The 24,235-nt window shown below is 41.9% G+C and overlaps 1 protein-coding gene across 1 annotated transcript in view; it reads left to right on the top strand.

Annotated features, from left to right (window-relative positions):
• Positions 1-24,235, top strand: part of PCOLCE2 (procollagen C-endopeptidase enhancer 2) — an 80,001-nt gene that overhangs the window by 20,830 nt on the left and 34,936 nt on the right. The window contains exon 3 of the mRNA XM_015131986.3: positions 20,610-20,865. Within this exon, the coding sequence (XP_014987472.1) occupies positions 20,610-20,865 (256 nt within the window). The remainder of the gene's footprint in view (positions 1-20,609; positions 20,866-24,235) is intronic.

Genomic DNA, 24,235 nt, shown 5'->3' with positions numbered 1-24,235 from the left:
TGGAATTCTTTCAGGGCCTGCTATCTGTCATGTTGATATCTTATTGCTACAAAGAGTCTGTTTTGTCAGTCTAAGGTCTCTGTTTTAATATTAATGCTGGTCACCTGTGCCTGGATTCCAAAGGGAGGAGGGTATGATGAGTCATGTCCGACCCCCCTGTTATATATAAAGTTTCGGTGCTGCAAAAGAAATAGCACTTGAATATAAAATTTTCTTTTAATTCTCAGCAAGGCAAGTTACTTCTGTAGAAGGGTGTGCCCTTACAGATGGAGCAATGGTGAGCACATACTTGGACAAGGGAGGGGAAGGGTTCTTATCCCTGACGCATGTGGCCCCTGCTGCTGTGTCGTTCCCCTATTGCCTAGGGTTAGACTGCACAGGCTAAACTAATTCTGATAGGCTGATTTAAAGAGAGTGATGATGTGAGTGCTTTGGCAGGGAAAAAATGGTTGTGCAAGGTGGAGAATGAGTCAGGGTGGAGCACGTAGCAGGTAATCTGAATAAGTTAGAGTGGAGCAGGTGATCAGAATGAGTCAGGGTGGAGCAGGTGATTGAAAAAGGTTGCTTTACCCGGAAGGTGAGTTTAAAAGTAGAAGGCAAGGAAGTGAACATACTAACATATTGATTCTTTGAAGAGAAATTTAGAACTTATATCTAACACCCTTTCCCATCATGGCTGAACTAGTTTTTCAGATTAGCTTTGGAATGCCCTTGGCCAAGAGGAGGGATCCATTCAGTTGGTTGAGGGGCTTAGAATTTTATATTTGGTTTGCAATGAACGGTGTATATTACCAGTATCTATCAAGTGGTCCTTGGCGGCCAAAAGTTTGAGAAACACTATCCTAGACAGTGCTGTCCTTGAGAGCAGAAGCCACAGTTACCTTTGTCCTTTCCTTAGAGCCCTGCACCTGACCTGACACATAGTAGGTATTTAATAAATATTTGATTAATTTATTTTAAACATTGTATGGCCTTTATGGGAGAAACAAAAGAATTATCATTGTTTCCTCTTGTTCCTTGCCTTCTCCTCAAGTAACTTAATATTAATTTGGGAAGAGTTTATAACCATTTCATTTCTGAGTTTTACATTCTGCTTCAGTTTTCCCAGACATCTCAGGTACTTTTCTGAGCTGAAACCAAAATGAAGTCACCATCCTCCACAACCTGGAAGCTACCAAACTAACCACTGATATTCCTAATTTATTTATATATGTAGATATATGCTTTACTTCATGAGAAACTACCAGACCAGTTTCCAAAGGGGTTGATCATTTTGCGCTCCTATTGGCAATGGTTAGAAGTTCTGTTTGCCCCACATTCTGATATTTGGTATCATCAGTCTTTCTAGTTTTAGCTATTCTACGGGACAAAATTCTAGTCATATCACATTGTGATTTTAGTTGGCATTTCCCTGATGGCTAATAAGGTTGAACTCTTTTTTCACGTGCATATTGGTCTTTGTTTGTGAAGTGTACGCTAAGTCTTATGTCCATGTTTTTTATTGGATTGTCTTTTATCAGGAAGTTGTAATTCTTTATTCCAAATACAAGTTTGTCAGGTGTATGTATTGCAATTTTTTTCCCCATCTGTAGTTTATCTACTCATTAACAGTTACTTTTGATGAGCAGAAATTAAAACACTTTTGAAATCCAATTTAGTAGTTTTTAACTCTTGCAGTTACTACTTTCTTGCTACCCAAGATTGCAAAGATATTCTTCTGATATGGCTCTGTTGTCTGGGGAAACACCCAGGGTCCTTTATCTCGCACCGAGAAAATTAGCGACATGGAGACATTTGTGAAGTGGATTAAGGAGCAGAAAGTTTAATGGGCAAGAAAGAAGAGAACAGCTCCCCTGACGACGGAGGGAGGACTAACCCCCGTGTGTGGCAGAAAACAGTCAGTTATACTGGGAGGCTTGAGGAGGCGGTGTCTGATTTGCATAGGGCCCAGGGGATTGTTTTGATCAGGTGCATCATTCACATAGCCCTCGAAAAAAGTGGCCCTCCCACCCTAACCTTTTATTATGCAAATATGGCTTCTACCTGGCAGGTTGCCATGATGCCTGTACGTGTGGCTTCTACCTGGCTCACCACCATGATTCCTGCACAAGGAAAAGGGAGTGGGAACTGCCCTGTTGGGTGGACCTGGTTCTTAGCCACCTGTATTTACATATGCAGGCCTGTGGCTTGCATATCAATGCTTGCAGGTCTGGTTTTTCAGGCCATTTTCTGTTAGAAAAGAAATGTTTTCTAGAACATAAAGTATAATAAAAAAATAAATAAATTGTGAAAAAAAAGAAAAGAAAAGTTTTGGGGGCTGCTTTTTTTAAAAAGTAAAAGCCTTACCGAAGACTGTTTTACCCTTTCTAGCTGCCTAAAATAATTTCTTAATAACTCCTATAATATGTCTATGTTTTTTCTAGAAGCTTATAATTTTAGCTTTTACATTTATGTCTGTGATTCATCTCAAATTAATTCATGTATGGTGTGAGATGGGGTTATGATTCATATTTTTCAACATTTTTTGTTGAAAAGACTGTTCTTTTACTCATTATATTAGTCAAGATTCTCCAGAGAAAGAGTCAAAAGATTTTATTTATTATTGATTGATTGATTATGGGAATTCGCTCATGTAATTATAGAGGCTGAGAAGTCCGACCATCTGCTTTTTGCAAGCTGGTGAACCAGGAAAACTGGTGGTGTAATTCAGTCCAAGTTCAGAGACCTGAGAACCAGGAGGGCCTCTGGTGTAAGTCCTGGAGTCCCAAGGCCTGAGAGCCAGGAGCTCTGATAATCCGAGGGCAGGAGAAAAGGGATGTCCCAGCTCAAGGAAGAAGTGAGAGAGAATTTGCCCTTCCTCTACCTTTTTGTTCTACTTGGGTCCTCAGCAGATTGGAGGACGTGCACCCACACTGTTGACAATGGATCTGCTTTACTCAGTCTGCTGATTCAAAAGGTAGTCTCTTCCAGGCAAACCCTCATATACACTCCCAGAAATGATGTTTTATCAGCTACCTGGACATTCCTTAGCCCAGTAAGTTGACACCTACAAATCAACCATCACACTTACTGAAGAACATTGACACCTTTGGCAAAAATTGATTGACCATTATATGTGTGGGTCTATTTCTGGACTCTTTTCTATTCCGTTGATCTGTTTGCCTATCCTGACTATTTTTCTCTTGCTAACAGGGAGTCTTTTTAGACATCGTTATTATGTTGATAATTAACAACATATTAAGTGAACTACTTTTTTAAAAAGAGAAAAATAAGCCTTAGATTGAAAGACTATATCCACATTTCCTTTCTTCCTATCCAGTCACACAAATTATTCCAAGTTCTCCATACATTGATTTTGTTGACATATTTATATAAAGAGCATGTTGACTACGTAATACCTGTATTTGTAGTTATTTCTAAAACTTCACCATGTGTTTTAATTTTTGCTCTTTCATATTATCCTCTAAAAAGCAGCGAGAGGCCCGCCATCCTTCACAGGATGTTGTTTATTTTTATATTCTGTAGAAATTATGGCTGATCCAGAAATTAAAGTGAGAAACCAGTGTTCCTAGCCAATGCATTCTTTAAGAGATGTTGTTGTCAACTCACTTATTTTGTATAGGGTAACTTCATTAAACAAGCTTGTAAGGGGTTCCTTGCCTCTCACTCTTGGCATAAAATAGATGTATGAAACCAGATTTTGCAGTGTGACTCAGATGTTCATCTTTATCACAAGTTAAATGTTGATGCTTTTCTATTTGTATTTTAAAAGTGCTTTAGGGTTGACAATTTTAAAAAAACAGGCAAAAGAGTTGAATAGAAATTTCACCAGAGAAGATATATAAATGGCCAATAAGCACATGAAGAGATGCTCAGCATCATTAGTCATTAGAGAAATGCAATTAAAACCACAATAAACTATTACTTCATACCCATTAGGATGACTTTAACAAAAAAAACCACAGAGAATAAACAAGTGTTGGTGAGGATGTTAAGAAGTTGGAACTCTCATACACTGCTGGTAGGAATGTAAAATGGTACAGCCATTTTGGAAAACAGTTTCTTTTAAAGTTAAACATTTACCATATGACCCAGCAGTTGTACTTTTAGGTGCAGGAGAAATGAAAATATATCCACATAAAGACTTGTACAAAGATGTTTATGGAAGCATTATTAATAATAGCCAAAAGGAGATACATTTCAAATACCCATCAACAGGGTAAATGGATAAATATATGGCATATTCATACAATGGAATATTATTCAGCCATAAAACGTATGCAGTACTAATTCATGCTAAAACATGGACCTCAGAGACACTATGCTAAGCGAAAGAAGCCAGATGCAATAGACCACATACTGTTTGATTCCATTCATATGAATGTCCAGAAAAGGCAAGTCTGTAGAGACAGGAAGTAGATTAGTGCTTGCTTGAGGCTGTGGGTGGGAATGAGCAGTGACTGCAGATGGGCATGAGAAATCTTTCTGGAGTGATGGAAATGTTCTGAAATTGAATTGTAGTGGTGGTTGCACAACTCCATACATTTTCTAAGAATCATTGAAATGTACACTTTAAAATGAGTGGGTTAGTATGGTTTGTAAATCATACCTCTATAAAGTTGTGTGTGTGTGTGTGTGTGTGTGTTTTAAGGAAAAAAGTGTTTTATGATTGAAAAACTCGGACCTGAATTGGGTCTGAAATATCAAGGAAAAACACCAGGACCCTGCCTGAAACTTGTGGCCAAGTGGGGAATGATAAAAGCAGAACTGCTCTATATGGCATTCTAGGACTCTCAGGTTTAAGAATCAGCTTCTCCTTGAATTGAAAAACCACAGCGTAAGTGCTTCTCATCAACATCAGCCATCTCTTCAGACAGTTGAGGGCTTTGAGGAAAAGGTGCTTGGTGAAACTTGGGTATTCGCATTTTATGAATAACCCTAAGCTTTGCAATTGTACCAGGTCACCATGCAGGAAGTACCAGGCATGTTTGAACGTAATTACCCCCAGCCTGCCATAACTTTCAAGCCATCTGTGCCAGTTTCACGCAGTCTGGACTAGTAAGTTCTTTCTGAGATGCTCCCCAGTCTTATTTTCCTGTCTACTAGTGTCTTCTTTTATGATTTTTTTCCTTAAATGTGTTGTTGTCACAGAACATTTAATTTAAATGCCACACCATCTGAGCAAAATGATTCACTGTCTTTTCTTCTGCTGACTAAACTCTCCTCCGGGAATCATGAGGTTTTTCTTAAATAGCATGCTAGTTTATCCACTTTTGTTTTTAATTTCATTTACATTTTTTAAAAAGCTTTGTGTTTGGAGGAGTCTGAGTGGAAAATTATTTATTTAGCTAGCTTGAAAAGAATTTATAAGCAAAGTTAGCTAGGTTGTCGGGAGGCTTGGGCAGACGGGTGTGGAAATAATGAAGGTGCCTCCTCTGTTGATGCTCCTAACCACCATCCCAAGGATGTGCCCTCGGGTTGTTGCTTCTGGCACCTCCTAGCCCTTCCCACACCCTCTTCCTCTCTTCCTCGCTATTTGAAGCTACACATTTGTGAGCCATCTGGCTAGAGTAAGAGAGTCGTCTGTGGCCTCAGACGTTGTTTTCTCTTGTAAAAGTTTTTCCATGTCCCATCTATCTGATCAGATGTCCTCTTTCCTGAGAGAACTGGACCTTTTGAAATGTTTTTCCCCATCATTCTAACTGCCTTATGATATTGCAACATTCAGCTCAAATATCTTAACCTGACATGTTCAAAAGCAAACTTTATGACCCCCTCTGTCCCTCTGCCCTACTTCTCTCTAAAGCAAAACAACATAAAACCTTTCTCTCCTTACTGCCTTTGTATTGTGGATGGTACCTGCAGGGCTTGAAACCCTGAAGCTATCTTCAATGTTTTTTTTTTTTTTTTTTAACCTGCCGTCAGACATCTGGCCTCTGCCACATTAAGTGAACCAAGCTTTCCCATGCAAATGCCCACTGTGAAATTAAAACAACAATGGTATCTTCTTTTTTTTTTTTTTTTTTTGCCTGCTGGATTGATAAGTATTGATAGGCATCCAGTGTAGGAGAGGGTGTGAAAAATGGGAATTAATACAACTCTTCTTGGGGGATATTCTGTAATCATCTAAAATGCCCAACTCCTTGATTTAGCAAGTCCATTTCTAGGAATTTATCCTATAAAAATATTCCCTTAAGCACAAGAATATTTTTATAATTATGTTTATAATAGCATTATTTATATTAATGAAAATTTGGAAACATGCTAAATTTAGAAAAACTTGAGATTTCTTGTATAAATTATGGTACAAGTGTACATTAGAATAGTATAAAGCCATTACAGATGGTAGTATAGCTGTCTTTCAGTCTTTTGGAGTTATCTGGATATTTGATAGGTGCTTAACAGATCTGGCTTCCATTTTAAAAATATACTTGTATTATTTTATAATGTTATAACATGACATTTTCTTCTAGATAACCTACAAATACAGCATCTATCATTCTTACTACATCCTAATAAAAATCACCTCAGTGACTTCTGGTCAAACATGATGAATTAAGCATTTATTTACATATTTAAGCGTTTATTTAAGTATTTCTCTTCCCACCAAAATTGCAGGAAGGGAATTGAAAAGTTTAAACTCATAGGACAAATGGAATTGGAACAGAATTAATAGTACATGAGAGATACCAACAAGGTTTTGGAAGATAAGAAAGCAGATGGTCAGTGGTGACTGAATTAACAGAAGAGAGAGAACAAACACTCCCCTGCCAGAGGGGAAGGAAGGTGTCAGTAGGAAACAAGCTGATTTGTGCCACAGAATTCTAGAAAGGCTCTGGAGCTGGAGGCACCTGGTTTCTTGGAAGGCAGGCGGGCAGATGAGGTTAGAAATTTTAGTTCTGTTTGAAGGCCTCTGTAAGAGCAGTCAACCCTACAGGTTCCCTCCTCCACCTTAAGCAGCAAGAGTGCTGTCTGTCTTCCACCTCCCCACCTTCTCCCTCCAGCCTGGCAGGGAGTATGCTCTGGGAACCACAGGGGTTCTGGGCTTCAGAACTGCAAGGCTAGCAGAAGAGTTCAGGCCCAGGTGTGGCACTGAAAACAGGGTAATTACAGTCTGCGTGCGTACTAGAATGGTGAGACCCCAGGCCCCACCTCTCCCTCTGTTCCCACGAAAGCTGCAGCAAGGTCTTTACCCCTCAGGCGAGGCATTGAACAATCTTAGAGAAAATGAACAGCCCTTGAGAAAGGACCTCTGTCCAAATACTGACATTGGGAGGCCCAAGGAAAAAGCCAGCTTGTCCCCATCACACTGGTGATAAGCCCTGCCACAGAGCTTCCAGTCAGCCTCACCTCAGTTCTGAATATGAAGAGGCAGTTGAGGATTACTAGACATTGAGGAAAGCCTCTTACATGAAAAGGCAGAACCCAAACCGAGGGAAACAAAAACTCCAAGGAAACAGAGACAAGGCAGAGCAGAAAAAAGTGTCAAAATAATGATCATTATCATCCTCAGGGAGATGCGAAAAGACACTGTGCACATAAAATCAAAGCAGGATACTAAAAACAAAGGAAACAAGGAAAACACTGTTGGAAATTAAAAGCTTGATAATAGAAATGAAAAAAATTATTGTTAGGGCTGGGAGATAAACTTGAAGATACTCAGCAGGTAGAACAAAATAAGAGGTAGAATATTGAAGAGAAAAGATAAGAATATTAGAGAATCCTATCAGGGAAGTCCAAGTCTGACTAGTGAGAGTTCTAGAAAGAAAGAACAAGCCGGGCGCGGTGGCTCACGCCTGTAATCCCAGCACTTTGGGAGGCCGAGGCGGGCGGATCACAAGGTCAGGAGATCGAGACCACGGTGAAACCCCGTCTCTACTAAAAATACAAAAAATTAGCCGGGCGCGGTGGCGGGCGCCTGTAGTCCCAGCTACTCAGGAGGCTGAGGCAGGATAATGGCGTAAACCCAGGAGGCGGAGCTTGCAGTGAGCCGAGATCGCGCCACTGCACTCCAGCCTGGGCGACAGAGCGAGACTCCGTCTCAAAAAAAAAAAAAACAAAAAAACAAAGAAAGAACAGGGAATTTGGAGAGGAGGGAATTATCAAAGAAATAACACTCAGCACAAATGAGTGAAGGAAGATAAACACCAAGGTGCATCTTTGTTAAATTTACTCACAAAAATCCTACAAGTCTCTGCAGGGGAGGACAATCACATAGAAGGGGGAAGAACAGCTTCAGCCTGTTGCTGGAAGCTAGAAGGCAGTGGAGCAAAGCCTTTAGAGTTCTGAGAAAAGCATTTTAAAGCTACAATTCTGTACCTTGCCAAACTGGCAGACAAGTGCTGAGTACAGAATAAAGACATTTTCAGAGGTGTACTATCTTAAACTTTTAATCTCTGTACACCCTTTGTAAGAAACCTAAAGGAGGATGATCTCCAGAAAACTGAAGGAATAAAACAAGCAAGGAAAATGACATAGAATCCCTGGGAACAGGGGTTCCTGAATTGGTGAAGAAGCGAAGTCTCAGCCCACAGCTGTGCTGCAGGCCTTGAGAGTGGCCAGTCCAGACTGGATAGAGGGTGGGCAGGAGGAAGGAGAGCTCCAGAATGGGTGTTTCCAAGGAGAGAATGGAATTGATAGAATACTGGTGCCTGGCCAGTATTGAGACAGGTTTTAGTGATAGGCACATAGAAAACTAAGCTAACCCAAAGAACAAGGCAGGGCCGGGCGTGGTGGCTCACGCCTATAATCCCAGCACTTTGGGAGGCCGAGACAGGCAGATCAGTTGAGGTCAAGAGTTTGAGATCAGCCTGACCAACATGGTGAAACCTCGTCTCTACTAAAAAGACAGAATTAGCTGGGCGTGGTGGTGGGCACCTGTAATCCCAGCTACTTGGGGGGCTGAGGCAGGAGAATAGATTGAGCCTGGGAGGCAGAGGTTGCAGTGAGCCGAGATTGCGCCATTGCACTCCAGCCTGGGCAACAAGGACGAAACTCCATCTCAAACAAAACAAAACAACAACAACAACAACAACAACAAAAAGGCAATTATTAGCTTTAGGAAAAATGAAAAAAAAATTAGCCCAGCAGTGAAAAATTTAATATTCATGTGGGCATAGTCATGAAAATCTTGAATATGGATTTAACCAGAATTTTTGACAGAGGAATAGGGGGAATAACAGAAAGCAAAGAGGTAAAGTTGAAAAGGGCTAAGTCAAGAAGTAGCAGCATAAGCATATAATATATGAAGCAACAAGGAAATAAATTTCAGGCAAAATGTCTGAAAGAATTACACTGGTTGCTTCTGAGGAGTGGCTGTCAGGGGCAGGAAGAGGGCAAGGACTTATTTCCCATTGCTGTTATAAACGATGGACATACTTTTATATTGTAAACTGTGGACATACTTTTAATGTAAGAATTGGATTTGAAAACAATTTTAGTTCTCTTTTGTAGCAATTTAATGCTACCATGTAAAGCCTGTCTTTTACTCATTTAAGAGAACATTCGATACTCACGTACACATCTGTTCTGTTTTAAATGTGCTTGCTTCTTTACTCTGATTTCTCTTATTCCAGAAGGGAGGAGCTTTTTGTTTCATTCCTAATAAAATATTAGCATAGCTGGGCGCAGTGGCTCATGCCTGTAATCCCAGCACTTTGGGAGGCCAAGACGGGTGGATCAGAGCACCCTGGCCAACATGGTGAAACCCTGTTTCCACTAAAAACACAAAAAATTAGCCGGGTGTGGTGGCGCGTGCGTGTAGTCCCAGCTACTTAGGAGGCTGAGGCAGGGGAATCGCTTGAATCCGGGAGGCAGAGGTTGCAGTGAGCCTATATCACGCCACTGCACTCCACTCCAACCTGAACAACACAGAAAGACTCCGTCTCAAAAAAAAAAAAAAAAAAAAACAAGAAAGAAAAGAAAAAATTAGTATAATTTTGTGTTCCTGACCCATAAAAGATTTATCAGATGAAATTCCAGTTTATGGAGATATTTTCTTGAAAATATTTCAGATTTGTTTCTTAGATTATTGCATAGAAGTCAGTTCTGTCTTATAAACATTTTTGAAAAAATATATATATTCATGTGTCATTGAGAAGAAAACATGGGCCAGGTATGGTGGCTCATGCCTGTAATCCCAGCACTTTGTGAGGCTGAGGGGTGGGAGGATCTGAGGTCAGGAGTTCGAGACCAGCCTGACCAATATGGTGAAACCCCGTTTCCAATAAAAATACAAAAATTAGCTGGTCGTGATAGTGGGTGCCTGTAGGTAGTCCCAGCTACTTGGGAGGCTGAGGCAGGAGAATCACTTGAACCTGGGAGGAGGAGGTTGCAGTGAGCTGAGATCGTGCCACTGCACTCCAGCCTGGGCAACAGAGCCAGACTGTCTCCAAAAACAAAAAAACAAAAAAAAAACCATGGGTGTTGTATGACAAAAAGGCTCCTAGCTATAAGGGCAAAAGTCTCCCCCAGCTTTTATGTCTGTTACCTTTAAGAATATCTGCCAGACAATATGTACTAGTGGTTTAGCCTACGGATGCTTTTTCTCCAGGAATCTCCACCTGTCATGTCTGTCTTCTGGATTAATTTATGTTGACAACTTCTGGAGAATTGAAAATGCCCTAAAATGGCTTAAGTACTTTGTTTCAGTTTTCAAAGGTATAAAGAAATTGACTGAGTGACGGAGCGAGACCCTGTCTCTCTCTCACACACATACACACACACACACACAATCCTTTATACATGGGTTGAGGGAATATAACAAAGAAGACTGCTTAGAATGGGCATATGAACAAACTGTTGGTGCCATCTCTCACATGTCTTAGTGGAACCCCCAACTTCCCCCAGGGAGGCACTGCCAGGTTCTGGGTCACATGAACCCTTGGAGTTTATGTTTTATCCTAGTTTGATACACATACACACATGCACACACATATATGTGTGTGCATGTGTGTGTATGTTGCTGTGCCAGCAGCTGGTATTTGATGAATACTTGTTGGATTTGCAAAACAAATAAATAGCAAAGAAAATCCCAAAACTATTCACAGATCTGAGACCAAAATATATGAAGATAGGAAACTTCTCCATCTCTATCTTCACCTTCATTGTGCTTTTGGGATGCCTGGCTGCCAGGGGCATGTGGGTTCAATTACTCAGACACAGATGACTAGAACATTCCTGTCTGTGCAAGGTTCACAGTCCGCTGCAGGACCAGATGCACACCACAGACACCTGCGAGACCTGTGGATGCTGAGGAGGTACTGAAGGGGGAGAGGGAACAGTGGACTCTGTCTCTGGGAGGTGAAAGAGGGAAGATAACATCCCCCCAGGTCTAGGAATTGGGTGGGAGAGGATGAGTTCCTAGAGAAGGTGTATTTGGCCCCAACTTTGAAATTGGAGCGGAAGTTAATAGTCTGAGAAGGGAAGAAAGAATATTCCAGGCAGGGAATTTACATACGACCTCACAGAGGTGGGAAAGGAAAGGGGCCAGGTATGTTTGAGGATGAACAGAATGATCCCAAGACAAAGGGCTGGGGGGTAGATGAGGCCAGAATGTCAGCCTGGGGTGGGCCTCGTACCCTATGATTCTAAGGAGTTTGGACTTCATTCTGCAGGTAATACGAAGCCCTTCTGTTATTCTTTCATTCTTTTATTCATTCAACAGCTATTTATTCATTCAACCTGTGGTTGTTGGGAATTCAATGGGGCAGCTTCAAACATTAGAGGAGAGGCCTAGAGGTTCTAAGGCCAGGGTGGCCCTGTGTCCACATTTGTCCTGGGCACTTCTGAAGTGTACTTGTCATCCAGGGCCTCTCATATGATTTACCGTTTGTCACGGATTTTTCATTGTTTTAAAATAAGTATTACCTTCTTTCCCTTTTTTATAGTCATTTTAAGGACTTCAGAAATATTACTCTTAATAGTTGCTTTAAAATAATCTAGGATGGGTTTGGTAGAGCTTCACTTAGTACTTCCACCTTTTACCATGGTCTTGTCTAGAAGTGTTTCACACACATATGCAGTGCCCAGAGTTCTCCTTCAACACATGACAAATGCGAAAGACAGCCAGTGATACCCTGTCTCTCCTTTCCCAGCACAACTAACACCTTTCAAGGACAGCAGGCGGGGCGCACACTGATCACATGAAACAGCTTGGGCTTCAGCCACTAGATACTGCTACTCCTTCCAGTCTCAGGTTGTGGAGGGCTGAGCATTTGCTGCTGCTGCTCCTTGCAGCCACAGGAGGTGCCAGTGCTGTGATTGATGCCAGGCCTGGTAAGGTGCCCGAAGCACCAGGCTCACACCAGCTGGTTCAGTGGGAAGCATGGGAAAGTACAGCTTCACTGCACACGTACGATGGATTGGGAAATGGGGACTCTTACTATAGAGTATATAGAATATCCTGGATGCTCTCGCCTAGAGTATTTTTGAAATTCATTGCTCGGTGTGTATCCACAGCTCTTTATCTTATCATTTGGTAATGCTTTTAAAAAGTGTTTTGCTGTAAACCCTTTCAGGAGCAAATGGCTTAAAAAAAAAAAAAAAAGCTCCTGTTTAGAGAAAAACTGAGTAGTGAATTTCCAGTTTTCTCAAGAACGTGGATGAGGAATGTATAACTTGCTAGAAGATTTGCCACCACTAATGTCCACAGTAGGATCTCAGGGTATCATTGGCCAAAGGAAAACTGCAAGACAAATGTATGTGAAAAGGAATACTCTTCGTTTTCAACGTTGTCTCTTTCCCAACCAAAACCTAAGGCGGCAGCTCTTGGCACGATTGCCTGTCTCCTCATCCTGCTGCATCTACCGTAGCCTTCCTGCTTCTCTGGGTTCTGCTTTGTTGTTCCTTCACGTTTTTCCCATTTGCCTTTCCACTTGGCAGACTTCAGTCTGAACACCTTCCCAGTGCCGAAGGGCAGGGCCTGGCCCAGCCAGGATCTTTCTGACTTCTTCATGCTTAGGCAGCATTTGCACAAGAAGCGTAACCTGAAGTCCTGTCTCTTGTTTGTTTTGTAACCAAGTCTTCATTCATTCAGCTCAAGAAGTACTAGTGGCTGCTGATTGCCTGTCACCCCAGCTGACCAGCCACAGATAAAGGACTCAGGGGTGATAACTCAGAGATGGTAACAGGGGCTCGAGGGCCTAGTTACACTTTTGCAGCAGCCATGGAAATTACAGCATGTGCCTCGATGATTCTGAATTTTCTCACCTTTGTGGTGGCTCCAGATCATCCATGTCTACTCAAAAGTGAGGTGCTTTGACCTGAATTCAGCCCATGGTACTCCAAGCAGTCTACAGTTAGGCAAAGCTGGTACCTCCCTTACTATTCACACAGCCTGTGTCGGCTTCTTTGGTAGCCACGTCACACTGTTGATTCCTAGAGAGCCTGTAGGCACCCCAAACAACAAGGGTGTCTATACAGTTACCTGCCACAGAGGTGCTGGGTAAGGACACCTGGTGAATGTCACTATCCATTTGTTAATCAGGGTAATTAACACAAAGTGCAAAATGGCTCTAACAAACAACCCCCCAGTCTCAGTGGCCTAACGCAACACAGTCCAGTGCAGTGGGAGAGCTGTTGTGGGCAGCTCTCCTTTAAGCACTGACTCCTCCTTGTGTGGCTCTGTTGTCTTCTAGCACCTCCACGTTTCTTCTACTGAATCCCCTCCTTAGAGCAAAAAGAGAACTCCAAAAGGATTGCACGGGGTGTATTAGGCTAGGGCTGGAGGGAATGGGTGCATCACTTCCATCCACATTCCATTGGCCAGGACCCAGACTCATGGCCCCAGCTTAACTGCAAGGGAGGCTGGGAAATGTCGACTCCATGTGTGACCTGAGAAGAAACAAGGTTTGGGAGCATCTCCTCAGCCTCTGCCACAGTCAGGTCATGGAAAAACACAGCAAGGTGGAAGTCAGGTGACCTGAGTTCTGCCATTGACTTTCTGGGTGGCCTTAGGCAAGTCATCATAACCGCTCTCAGCCATTTCTTCCTCCCCGTAAGGATCTTAATGATGCTTGCCCTGTGCTTGTGAGTTTACATTGTTATATAAAGGTATGTGCTAGTAAGAGGAGTCATGGCCTGCACTATTTTTTTTTATAAGATTATAAGGATCCCCGTCATTTATTCAGTGAATATTTTCTGAGCACCTGTAGTAGCCAAGCATTGGACAAACTGTAGACCCACAGACAAGCTGTTCTCTGTAGCTTACATTCTGATGGTGAGACAGATGATAAATAATCTGTGAAGAAATAAGAGGGCTGTGTGATCTAAGTGACGAGGGGTGCTCAGGATAGGCTTCTCTGAAACGGTGACTCTTGAGCTGACCTAGATGATGAGGTGGAGTCAGACCCGTGAATATCAGGGAGAAGGCTGTGCCAGGCAGAGGACCAGGCTGTGCAAAGGGCCTTAGGTAGAAACCAGCTCGGAGGGCGCCTTGAACAGAAAAGTGGCATGACAGCCAAGTTGTTGCTTGAAGGAGAAAGATGAGAGATAAGGGGATATATCATGCAGTGTTTTAACCTCTCTGTGCCTCAGTTTCCTCACCTGTAAACTGTAAAGTTGGGCTAATAATAATATCAACTTCATAGGGTTGCTGTAAGGGATTAAATGAAGTGATACATATATAGTGCATAGAAAAATACCTGGCACCTGATGTTCAGTAAGAGTGAACTATAATTAAGGTGAAGATTGTATTCTAAAGTGCAGCGGGAAAGTTTTGGGTGGTTTTCAGTGGTTATCTCCACTGATGTCTTCATGCTGGGCTCAAGGTGGATGGGAGTTTCCATGCTCCTTCTGGACATCCAGGGGTAAAGTTTTTTTGGTGAAATCCCCAAAAACAAAAGAAAATGTTCAAAACATCACGTTATTTCTGCTAATCAATATATGTTTTATTTTTTAAACATGTATAAGATTTACATTTAAAAAAGTAGTATTGAAATATATCTAGAATATAGATGAATAAGATCTTGTAAGCTTCTGATTTATCCCCCTCTAGAAAGACTGCCAAATATTTGTACATAACTTGTCTATAGATCTTTCTGGAATACCTTTGGAGGTACATGAGAGAGGTGACACTGAGTGGCTGTGCCTCGAGCTTTACGTAGATAAACTGTGGTCTTCATTTTAGAATGCACGTTCCCAAAGGTTTGTTTGTGGAAGAGGGAAATTGTAGAAGATTAGAATGATGGCTTAAAAAAAAATCACATGTGCTGCAAACACAGTTCTTTTTGATCCAAGTAGTAAATGATGTGTTTGGGGAGGAAAAGCTGCAGACACAAAGGAGCATTCCCATTCCTGCAGAAACTCACTCCTCCACACAGAAGCTGGCCTCCTATTTTCATTTCGCTCATAGTGTCCTAAAAATGCAAACCATCAGCTTAAAATGCAGTTCCTCTGTCCTCTGGCAGGAGCCCCGGCATCGAGAGCCTTGGCATGTTTGCCTGTGACAGTGAGGACATCCCAGGAGCTGTGGGGTGAGTTGAGGTCACTGTGGAAGCTCTAGGTTTTGGCCCACACAGGACTTTGCTGTTGATAGGAAAAAACACAAACATCGAATTGTTTTTCTGCAGGCAGATAATGAATACCCAAGTCAATATAATCTCACAAAACAGTAGCTTCATCTGATTGCCACCAAAAAAGCACCTTGAGTTTCTGCGTTAAGTGTTAGCATTTACAGGAGATTTGAAATATAAAGTTTCCAAAAAGATATTCATCTTCTTTTTGCAAAGAATGGCTTAGAAAAGAGGGTGGCCTTTTGGAGCTCCGCTGCCAGGCAAGGCAGAATATATTAGAATGAAAGAGGTAGAGCCAGCAGTAGGTATATTGTCTGTGATTTGTGCAAGGAAGCCGGTGATTCATTGAGTACCTAATGGGTTATTCATTTAACAAATATTTTTAATGTTAAGCTTCAACTTGGGGCCATGTCAGATCCTGGTGATGCAACAGTGAACAAGGCAGGAAGGATCCTTGCCTTCTCGAGGTTGAGCTTTATAACATACAGTGAGTGAGTGAGTGGGCTGAGCCTGCCCGTGCTCACAGACCTGAGGGGTGCACTGCTAATTGGACAGAGCCCACCTTGGGGTTTGGGGGTGTCTAGGCATGTCTCCAGGAGGAAGTGACCTTGAGACTGAGACCCTAAGCATGAGTGAGAGAAAGGCAGAAGTGGGAACATGTTCCAGGTGGAAGGAATAGCTTGTGAAGGTCCTATGTATTTTTATTTTTCCTTCTTCTCTTCTTCCTCAGCCAGAAAATTCAAGGATGCCCAGGTTGTGGAGTTAGATGTACAACATTATCCCATTTTCCTTTCTTTTTTTTTTTTTTTTTTAAACAGGGTCTCTCTGTCCTCCAGGCTAGAGTGCAGTGGTGTGATCATGGCTCACTGCAGCTTTGATGTCCCAGGCTCAAGTAATCCTCACACTTCAGCCTCCTAAGTAGCTGGGACTACAGGCATGCACCACCACATCCAGCTAAATTTTTAAATTTTTTGTAGAGACACGATGTCCCTATGTTGCCCAGGCTGGTCTTGAACTCCTGGACTCAAGCAATCCTCCTGCCTTGGCCTCCCAAAGCATTAAGATTACAAGCATGTATACATAATGTATACACAAATATTTATGTGTATAGATATACATATTTATGTGTGTGTATATATATACTCACATACATATATATATATAAATATACACACACACACACACACACACACAAATATTTTGATCAGCATGGAAGGAAACCCACTAAATTTGTAACAGTGGTTGCTTCTGAGGAAGGAGGAGGAAATGGGGCCTGGGATGAAGACAAAGGAAATCTTACTTTTATCTGAAATGTTTTATTTACTTCATTAAAGGAGACTTTAAAAATATATTAACAAAATGTTAACAAAAGTCAATTTCGTGTTTGGTATCCAGGTGTTAAATTATTCTGTGTATCTTTCTGTTTTTTTTTTTTTTTTGCTAGTCTTAACAAAGAAAATTCAAGGATACGAACTGTGGATTCTCCAAGTGGAAAGGCCATCTTCAGAGAATATTCTTTCTAAAGTCCTTTAGAATGACAATCAGGAGCTCTTATCAAAGCTTGCTTGAGAGGGCATCAGACAATCTTGATCACTCGTATAAAAATGAAGAACAGATGTTGTGTTATACTGAAAAGGTTCACAGCAGTATGCATCTCATTTGCAATAGAATTTCTCTCTGGCTTTCAGTGCAAGATGACATTTGTCTCTGATTATAGGAGACTCACACGGGTACAGATTACCTCTGCATCCTTCTTTCAAAAGAAACTTTGCTGGGGTTGTTCGGGTCAGCATGTGTTCAAAATTGCAATGATGTAACCCAGTTTCTATTGATGATCATATCTGTGTCTCATTCTCAAATTTTCATTGCCATGGGAACAGGTACAAAACTTTTTGGAACAAATGATTTATTTTATTGAGAATGAGCATCCAAGTCCTGTAGTTAATTTCAACACCTGTCTACAGGAGAGAGTCGACAGAATTGTCTAAATAGTGTCAGAGGACTAAGAACCTGCCAATGAAACATGATTATATCTCCCTGTTCCTCTGCTCATTGAAATCGTCTAAAGCCTCCAGGACAGTCTTCCTCACTTCTTGCAAATTTTAACTCCTGGTTCACTGTCACTGTCTTCAACACTCTTCCTTGTCCTAATCCACTATAATTTCAGTATCTATATGGGTGATCTTCTCAGGTCTTTAACCTCCTCTCCGCCAAAGAACGTATGCTCCATAATTCCTCAGCCTCCCACCTCCACTGTTATTTTGTCCTTACTCCACCACAGTCTTGGTTGTTACTGTCCTCACCCCACTGGGTCCTAATTTCCATCCTAACCCAGTTTGGATTGCATGGCACGTCATTAGGGTCATTCTCTTGCCTGTGTCTTCAACTCCCTTGTCCCTCTGTCCCGCCATATCCTCACTTGGCAAAGCTCATCACTCTCCCCTACTGCTTACATCCAACTCTCCACCTGCCCTTACCTCCGCCCACGGAGCTGAATGTGGCTGGGGAAGAAGACCACGAACAAACAAAAACTAATACCTCCACCATGCAGAGAAGTCTTAATTTTAATTCATTTACTTCAAGTGGGCCCCCAGCAGTCCTGGTACTCCTGCTGCATTTCCTTAATCCATTTCCTCACTTTCTCTTCTGTTATGAGATTCCCAGTAACTCCTCTCTCTTCCACATTTGCTGCCGATGACCTTGTTTTCTATTTCACTAAGAAAAGCAATCCAGAAAAAAAATTCTGTATGCTTTCACCACCTCATTTACTGACCTACCTACATCTGCCTTCCCTCCTCTCACTGGGCAAAACTGTCCATGCTCCTATTAAGGCCAACTCCACAGCTGTTCCTTCTGTAGATCAGATCCCTCTTTGTCTGCTCGAGGACATCTCTTAAGCAATCCTCCCTCTCTTTTGCTTCATCAGTTTTGCCCTCTCTACAGAATCCTTCCCATCAGCATGCAAACATGCCTTAGGAAGCACCCATTGCAAAAACCCTGCCTAGACCCCATATCCCCTTCCGGCTATCCCCATATTACTCTGTTCATCTTTACAGCAAAACTCCTTCAAAAGCTTGTCTATATTTATTGTCACCATTTCCTCTCACCCCATTTTCTCATGATCCTTCTCTTATCCAGTGTTCTCCCCATGGTGCCACCAAAACAGCTTTGTCAGCATTACCAGTGACTTCTGGTTGATCAACTTCTGTGTTGCTGAATCCGCTGGTCTTTCTCAGCAGCAGTGCTTAACTCAGTTGCCTATTCATTCCTCCTTGACGTACTCTCTTCGCCTGGCTTCCGGACGCCACATGCTTTGGTTGCCTCCTACTTGCTGACTCTGTCTCTATTGTGGTTTGACCTCTTCACAGACTTGATGACATTGGAGTGTTCCAGGCCTCTATACTTAGACCTCTTCCTTTTTTTCTATCCACATTCACTCTGGGAGTGACTTCACCAAGTTTCATAGCTTTGAGTTACTTAACCCCCTATACATTTACACAAATAGTCACTGTTCATGCAAGAAAAAAACAAATTAGTTTGAGATTCTTTTCATGGCTAGGACTTTTTCAGTGATTCATAGAGAGCCTGCTTATATTTAAGATTACAGATGTGGCATCGTATTTTGATAACTTTCTGATCATTGTACAAATAGAGGTTGTGCGCAAAACAATAAACAAAGCAAAAGACAGGAAGTTCTACAAGAGACATCTTGGTGATAATGTTTACAATTTAATTTGTTCTTTATGCTATTAGCTTCTTAAGCTGTTGTAAGTTCTTTGGAACTCTGATATTCACACCACTGAGATAAGCTTCTAGGAATTAGAATGCAACCATGGCAAAGCCAAACATGTCCCTTTTGGGGACTATGCCATTACAGTTTCTACCATGAGGTGTGTAGATGTGTTTGACACAAAAATTAGCACTGAAAACTCTTCATCTTACCGTAGGAAAATAAAATGTATGGCACTGCACTTACCAACATGGGGAAGCCACATTGATGTCAAAGCATCTATTGACCCTTGAGTCTGAAATAGTTAATTAAGATGAATATAAACCAACCACTTTTGATTGTGTGTGTTTGGATTTTTCACTTTGGTTTTTTTAATCACTGAGTTTTGTTATATGTAAGTTTTTACAGAATGGAATTCTCCACTATTAAGTGGAGACCTCATCTGATTAAAGGAGTAAAACAATTATGATCAAGACTTTATGACTGAACAACTTGAATGAAAAAATTAAAAGGTGGTGTGAACTGGGAAAGAAATGGGGCTTTTGTAACCTAAGAATCCTACCAAATGCTTTTATAGCCATTTTTTTTCTGCCTACTCAGGGAATAAGGAAGGAACCATCATTAAGAATTTTATGGGGAAATTATGACAAATAAAATATGAGAAAATGAAAGCTTATCTTTTTCTTCATTAGTGCCTTGTGTTTCAAGGCTTCCTGACATATAAAGTCTTCACCTGGAAAACAAGTGAACACAAAACTCAGTGACATTCAGAAGAGATGATTCAGCAATTACTCAGTTCGTTTATTCAGTATAGTTAGTTCATCTGGATGTTTCAGGACCCAAAGTGAATTACCTGTAAATTAACTACACAATTGCCAAATAAATTCTTTATTTTGAACTTCATAGAAACATTCTATACACAGGCATTGAGTGTGTTCTACTGTATTATTTGTAAGAAATGATATTTTAAAATGTTTCTTTGCTAAGCAATATCTCTAGGTGCCATGGTGTTTTAGAATATGCAGATATATGCTAAGGTCCAATCAGGACTGGTATTCTTTCTGCGCAATGACTCATCCATTAATAAGACTGATCTAATATTTTGCAGCTTTGTTGAGGTAAGTTCTTAAGGAATAAGATTGTGAATCCTGGAGAATTGTGGAATTTGTCCAAAGAAAATAAGTACTTAAATTTTTTAGGAATGCAATCTGCTAGAAAACTTCCCTTGGGTTGGTTCAGATGTGAGAGAGGAAAAAGCATTATCTTGGATATTATACTTTAATCTACACACTGAAGTAAGTGACTAAATGTCAAAGCCTCAGATATTGTTTTCATGACAGTTTTCTAATTGGCCCTTTTCTTGGCAGGTTCCCGAAGGAAAAGTAGTCGTTCTTAATTTCCGATTCATAGACCTTGAGAGTGACAACCTGTGCCGCTATGACTTTGTGGATGTGTACAATGGCCACGCCAATGGCCAGCGCATTGGCCGCTTCTGTGGCACTTTCCGGCCTGGAGCCCTTGTGTCCAGTAGCAACAAGATGATGGTGCAGATGATTTCTGACGCCAACACTGCTGGCAATGGCTTCATGGCCATGTTCTCCGCTGCTGAACCAAACGAAAGAGGTACTGTTTCCACATAATGGCAATAACAACAGTAATGTTGGTTCACTGTTCTTGGCACCTGATAGTTATTTACTCCTTTAAAGCTTAAGAGTAGTTCTCAAAGAGCTAGTGAATGCCATCAAACCATGACAAGACCAATAAAGAAAGAAATCAGCCTTTTAAGTCCACATGCATTCTTGTAAAAAATCAAATATAGAAATTCATAGAGTAAAAATGTGGAGCTTGCATACATAAGCACACATGCAAATATACAAACACACTCCTTCACCACTCCATAGGCCCTTCTCCAGAAATAGCCATGGCCAGTGGTTCCCTTACCTTTCTATGTGTGCTTACTTTTATTTGAGTGCTTATACAATAGCTTTTAAAAAATAAAAGTGGAGGCCAGGCGTGGTGACTCATGTCTGTAATCCCAACACTGGAGGACCAAGGGCAGGTAGATGTCTTGAGCTCAGGAGTTCAAGACCAGCCTGGGCAAAATGGTGAAACCCATCTCTACAAAAAATACAAAAATTATCTGGGTATGGTAGCACACACCTGTTGTCCCAGCTACTCGGGAGGCTGAGGTAGGAGAATCACCTGAGCCCAGGGACGTCACGGCTGCAGTGAGCCATGATCGCACCACTGTACTGCAGCCTGGGTGGCAGAGTGAGACCCTGTCTCAGCAATAAATATGTGTGTGTGTGTATATATATACACACACACACACACACGCTTATTTATATGGAGACATACATTCATATTATTTTACAGCCTTTTCTTTTTACTTAACGCTAGGTCTTAGGATATTTTCATGTTAGTACATGTCTCCTAAGGGTAGAAATCTCTACTTTTGAAAGATCACTGCAGTGGGCAATATTTGTATGTTTTCAGCCAAAGAGCAGTCCATAATCTGCTTTTGGATTGGACTGTAGTGCCACATTTTTCTTGAAAGGTCAGAGGACAGCATCTGGGGCTGCAAGAGTAGCCAGAATGTTGGGGAAGAAATCCAGGCAGGGAACTACAGAATTGAGGTGCAAAATATTCATATAAAATCTACTGAAATCTTTGACAGCTAAACTCTACATGTGTGGAGGAGAGCCCAGTTGGCCTGGCACAAAAGCATCAGCTGAAAAATGAAAGAACTGAAGAGAGATTACAGCTGCTGCCTGCTGCCAGGGAAACAGACTTTAAGTTTGAGTCTAGCCAAGTTAAATGCCTGCTAAAACAAAATCATTTTTATCAGAACACAACATAATCTAGAGTATAATGTATCATGCATAATGTCCAGTCTATAGTTATGTAATGAAACAGGAAAAGTGTGTCCCTATTCAAGGACAAACGCAGTCAATAAGAACTGATACCAAGGTAACTCAGATGTTGCAATTAGCAAACAAGTACTTTAAAGCTGCTATTACAAGTTTGTTACAGGATTTATAAAGGGAAATATGTGCATAATAAATAAACAAATTGAGAATCTCAGAAGAGAAACAGGGACTATTAAAAAATAGAGTAATTCTAGAGATAAAGGAAACAGGATCTGAAATTTTAAAATGTACCTGGTGTGCTCACAAGTAGATTGGAGATGGCAGAAAAAAAGAGTCAGTGAACTTAAATACAAATCACTCAATCTAAAGAAAAAGGAAGAAGATTGAAGAAAAAGAGCTCGAGAAACCAGTGAGACAATATCAAGTGGTCTAACATCTGTAATTTTTGTCCCAGAAGAAGAAAGTGATAATAAAGTAAAAAAAATTTTAAAGATATAATGACTTGACTCTGCTCAAATATGGTGGAGAACATCAACTTACAGAGTCACGAGGGGCTGGACACGGTGGCTCATGCCTGTAATCCCAGCACCTTGGGAAGCCAAGGCAGGCAGAACACCTGAGATCAGGAGTTCAAGACCAGCCTGGCCAACATGGTGAAACCCCGTCTCTGCTAAAAAATACAAAAAACATAGCCAGGCATGGTCACGTGCTCCTGTAATCCCAGCTACTTGGGTGGCTGAGGCAGGAGAATCGCTTGAACTCAGGAGGCAGAGGTTGCAGGGAGCCAAGATTGCGCCACTGCACTCCAGCCCGGGCAACAGAGCAAGAATCCGTCTAAAAAATAAATAAAAATAAAAAAATAGAGGGCCGAATAGTCTCCAGTCTCCAATTCCCAGTGCGAGCGACACAGAAGACCGGTGATTTCTGCATTTTCAACTGAGGTACTGGGTTCATCTCACTAGGGAGTGCCAGACAATCGGTGCTGGTCAGCTGCTGCAGCCCGACCAGCAAGAGCTGAAGCAGGGCGAGGCATCGCCTCACCTGGGAAGCACAAGGGGAAAGGGAATCCCTTTTCCTAGCCAGGGGAACTGAGACACACAACACCTGGAAAATTGGGTAACTCCCACCCCAATACTGCGCTTTAAGCAAACAGGCACACCAGGAGATTATATCCCACACCTGGCCGGGAGGGTCCCACGCCCACGGAGCCTCCCTCATTGCTAGCACAGCAGTCTGCAATCTAACCACAAGGCAGCAGCGAGGCTGGGGGAGGGGGTGCCCGCCATTGCTGAGGCTTAAGTAGGTAAACAAAGCCGCTGGGAAGCTCAAACTGGGTGGAGCTCACAGCAGCTCAAGGAAACCTGCCTGTCTCTGTAGACTCCACCTCTGGGGACAGGGCACAGATAAACAGCAACAAAAGCAGCAGAAACCTCTGCAGACGCAAACGACTCTGACAGTTTTGAAGAGAGCAGTGGATCTCCCAACACGGAGGTTGAGATCTGAGAAGGGACAGACTGCCTGCTCAAGTGGGTCCCTGACCCCTGAGTAGCCTAACTGGGAGACATCCCCCACTAGGGACAGTCTGATACCCCACACCTCACAGGGTGAGTACACCCCTGAGAGGAAGCCTCCAAAGCAAGAATCAGTTACACTCGCTGTTCAGCAATATTCTATCTTCTGCAGCCTCTGCTGCTGACACCCAGGGAAACAGGGTCTGGAGTGGACCTCAAGCAATCTCCAACAGACCTACAGCTGAGGGTCCTGACTGTTAGAAGGAAAATTATCAAACAGGAAGGACACCTACACCAAAACCCCATCAGTACGTCACCATCATCATCAAAGACCAGAGGCAGATAAAACCACAAAGATGGGGAAAAAGCAGGGCAGAAAAGCTGGAAATTCAAAAAATAAGAGCGCATCTCCCCTGGCAAAGGAGCGCAGCTCATCGCCAGCAATGGATCAAAGCTTGATGGAGAATGACTTTGACGAGATGAGAGAAGAAGGCTTCAGTCCATCAAACTTCTCAGAGCTAAAGGAGGAATTACGTACCCAGCGCAAAGAAACTAAAAATCTTGAAAAAAAAGTGGAAGAATTGATGGCTAGAGTAATTAATGCAGAGAAGG

The sequence above is a fragment of the Macaca mulatta genome, chromosome 2 (assembly GCF_049350105.2).
Source record: "Macaca mulatta isolate MMU2019108-1 chromosome 2, T2T-MMU8v2.0, whole genome shotgun sequence".
Classification (NCBI taxonomy): domain Eukaryota; kingdom Metazoa; phylum Chordata; class Mammalia; order Primates; family Cercopithecidae; genus Macaca; species Macaca mulatta.
This window is presented reverse-complemented; position numbering and strand designations above follow the sequence as displayed.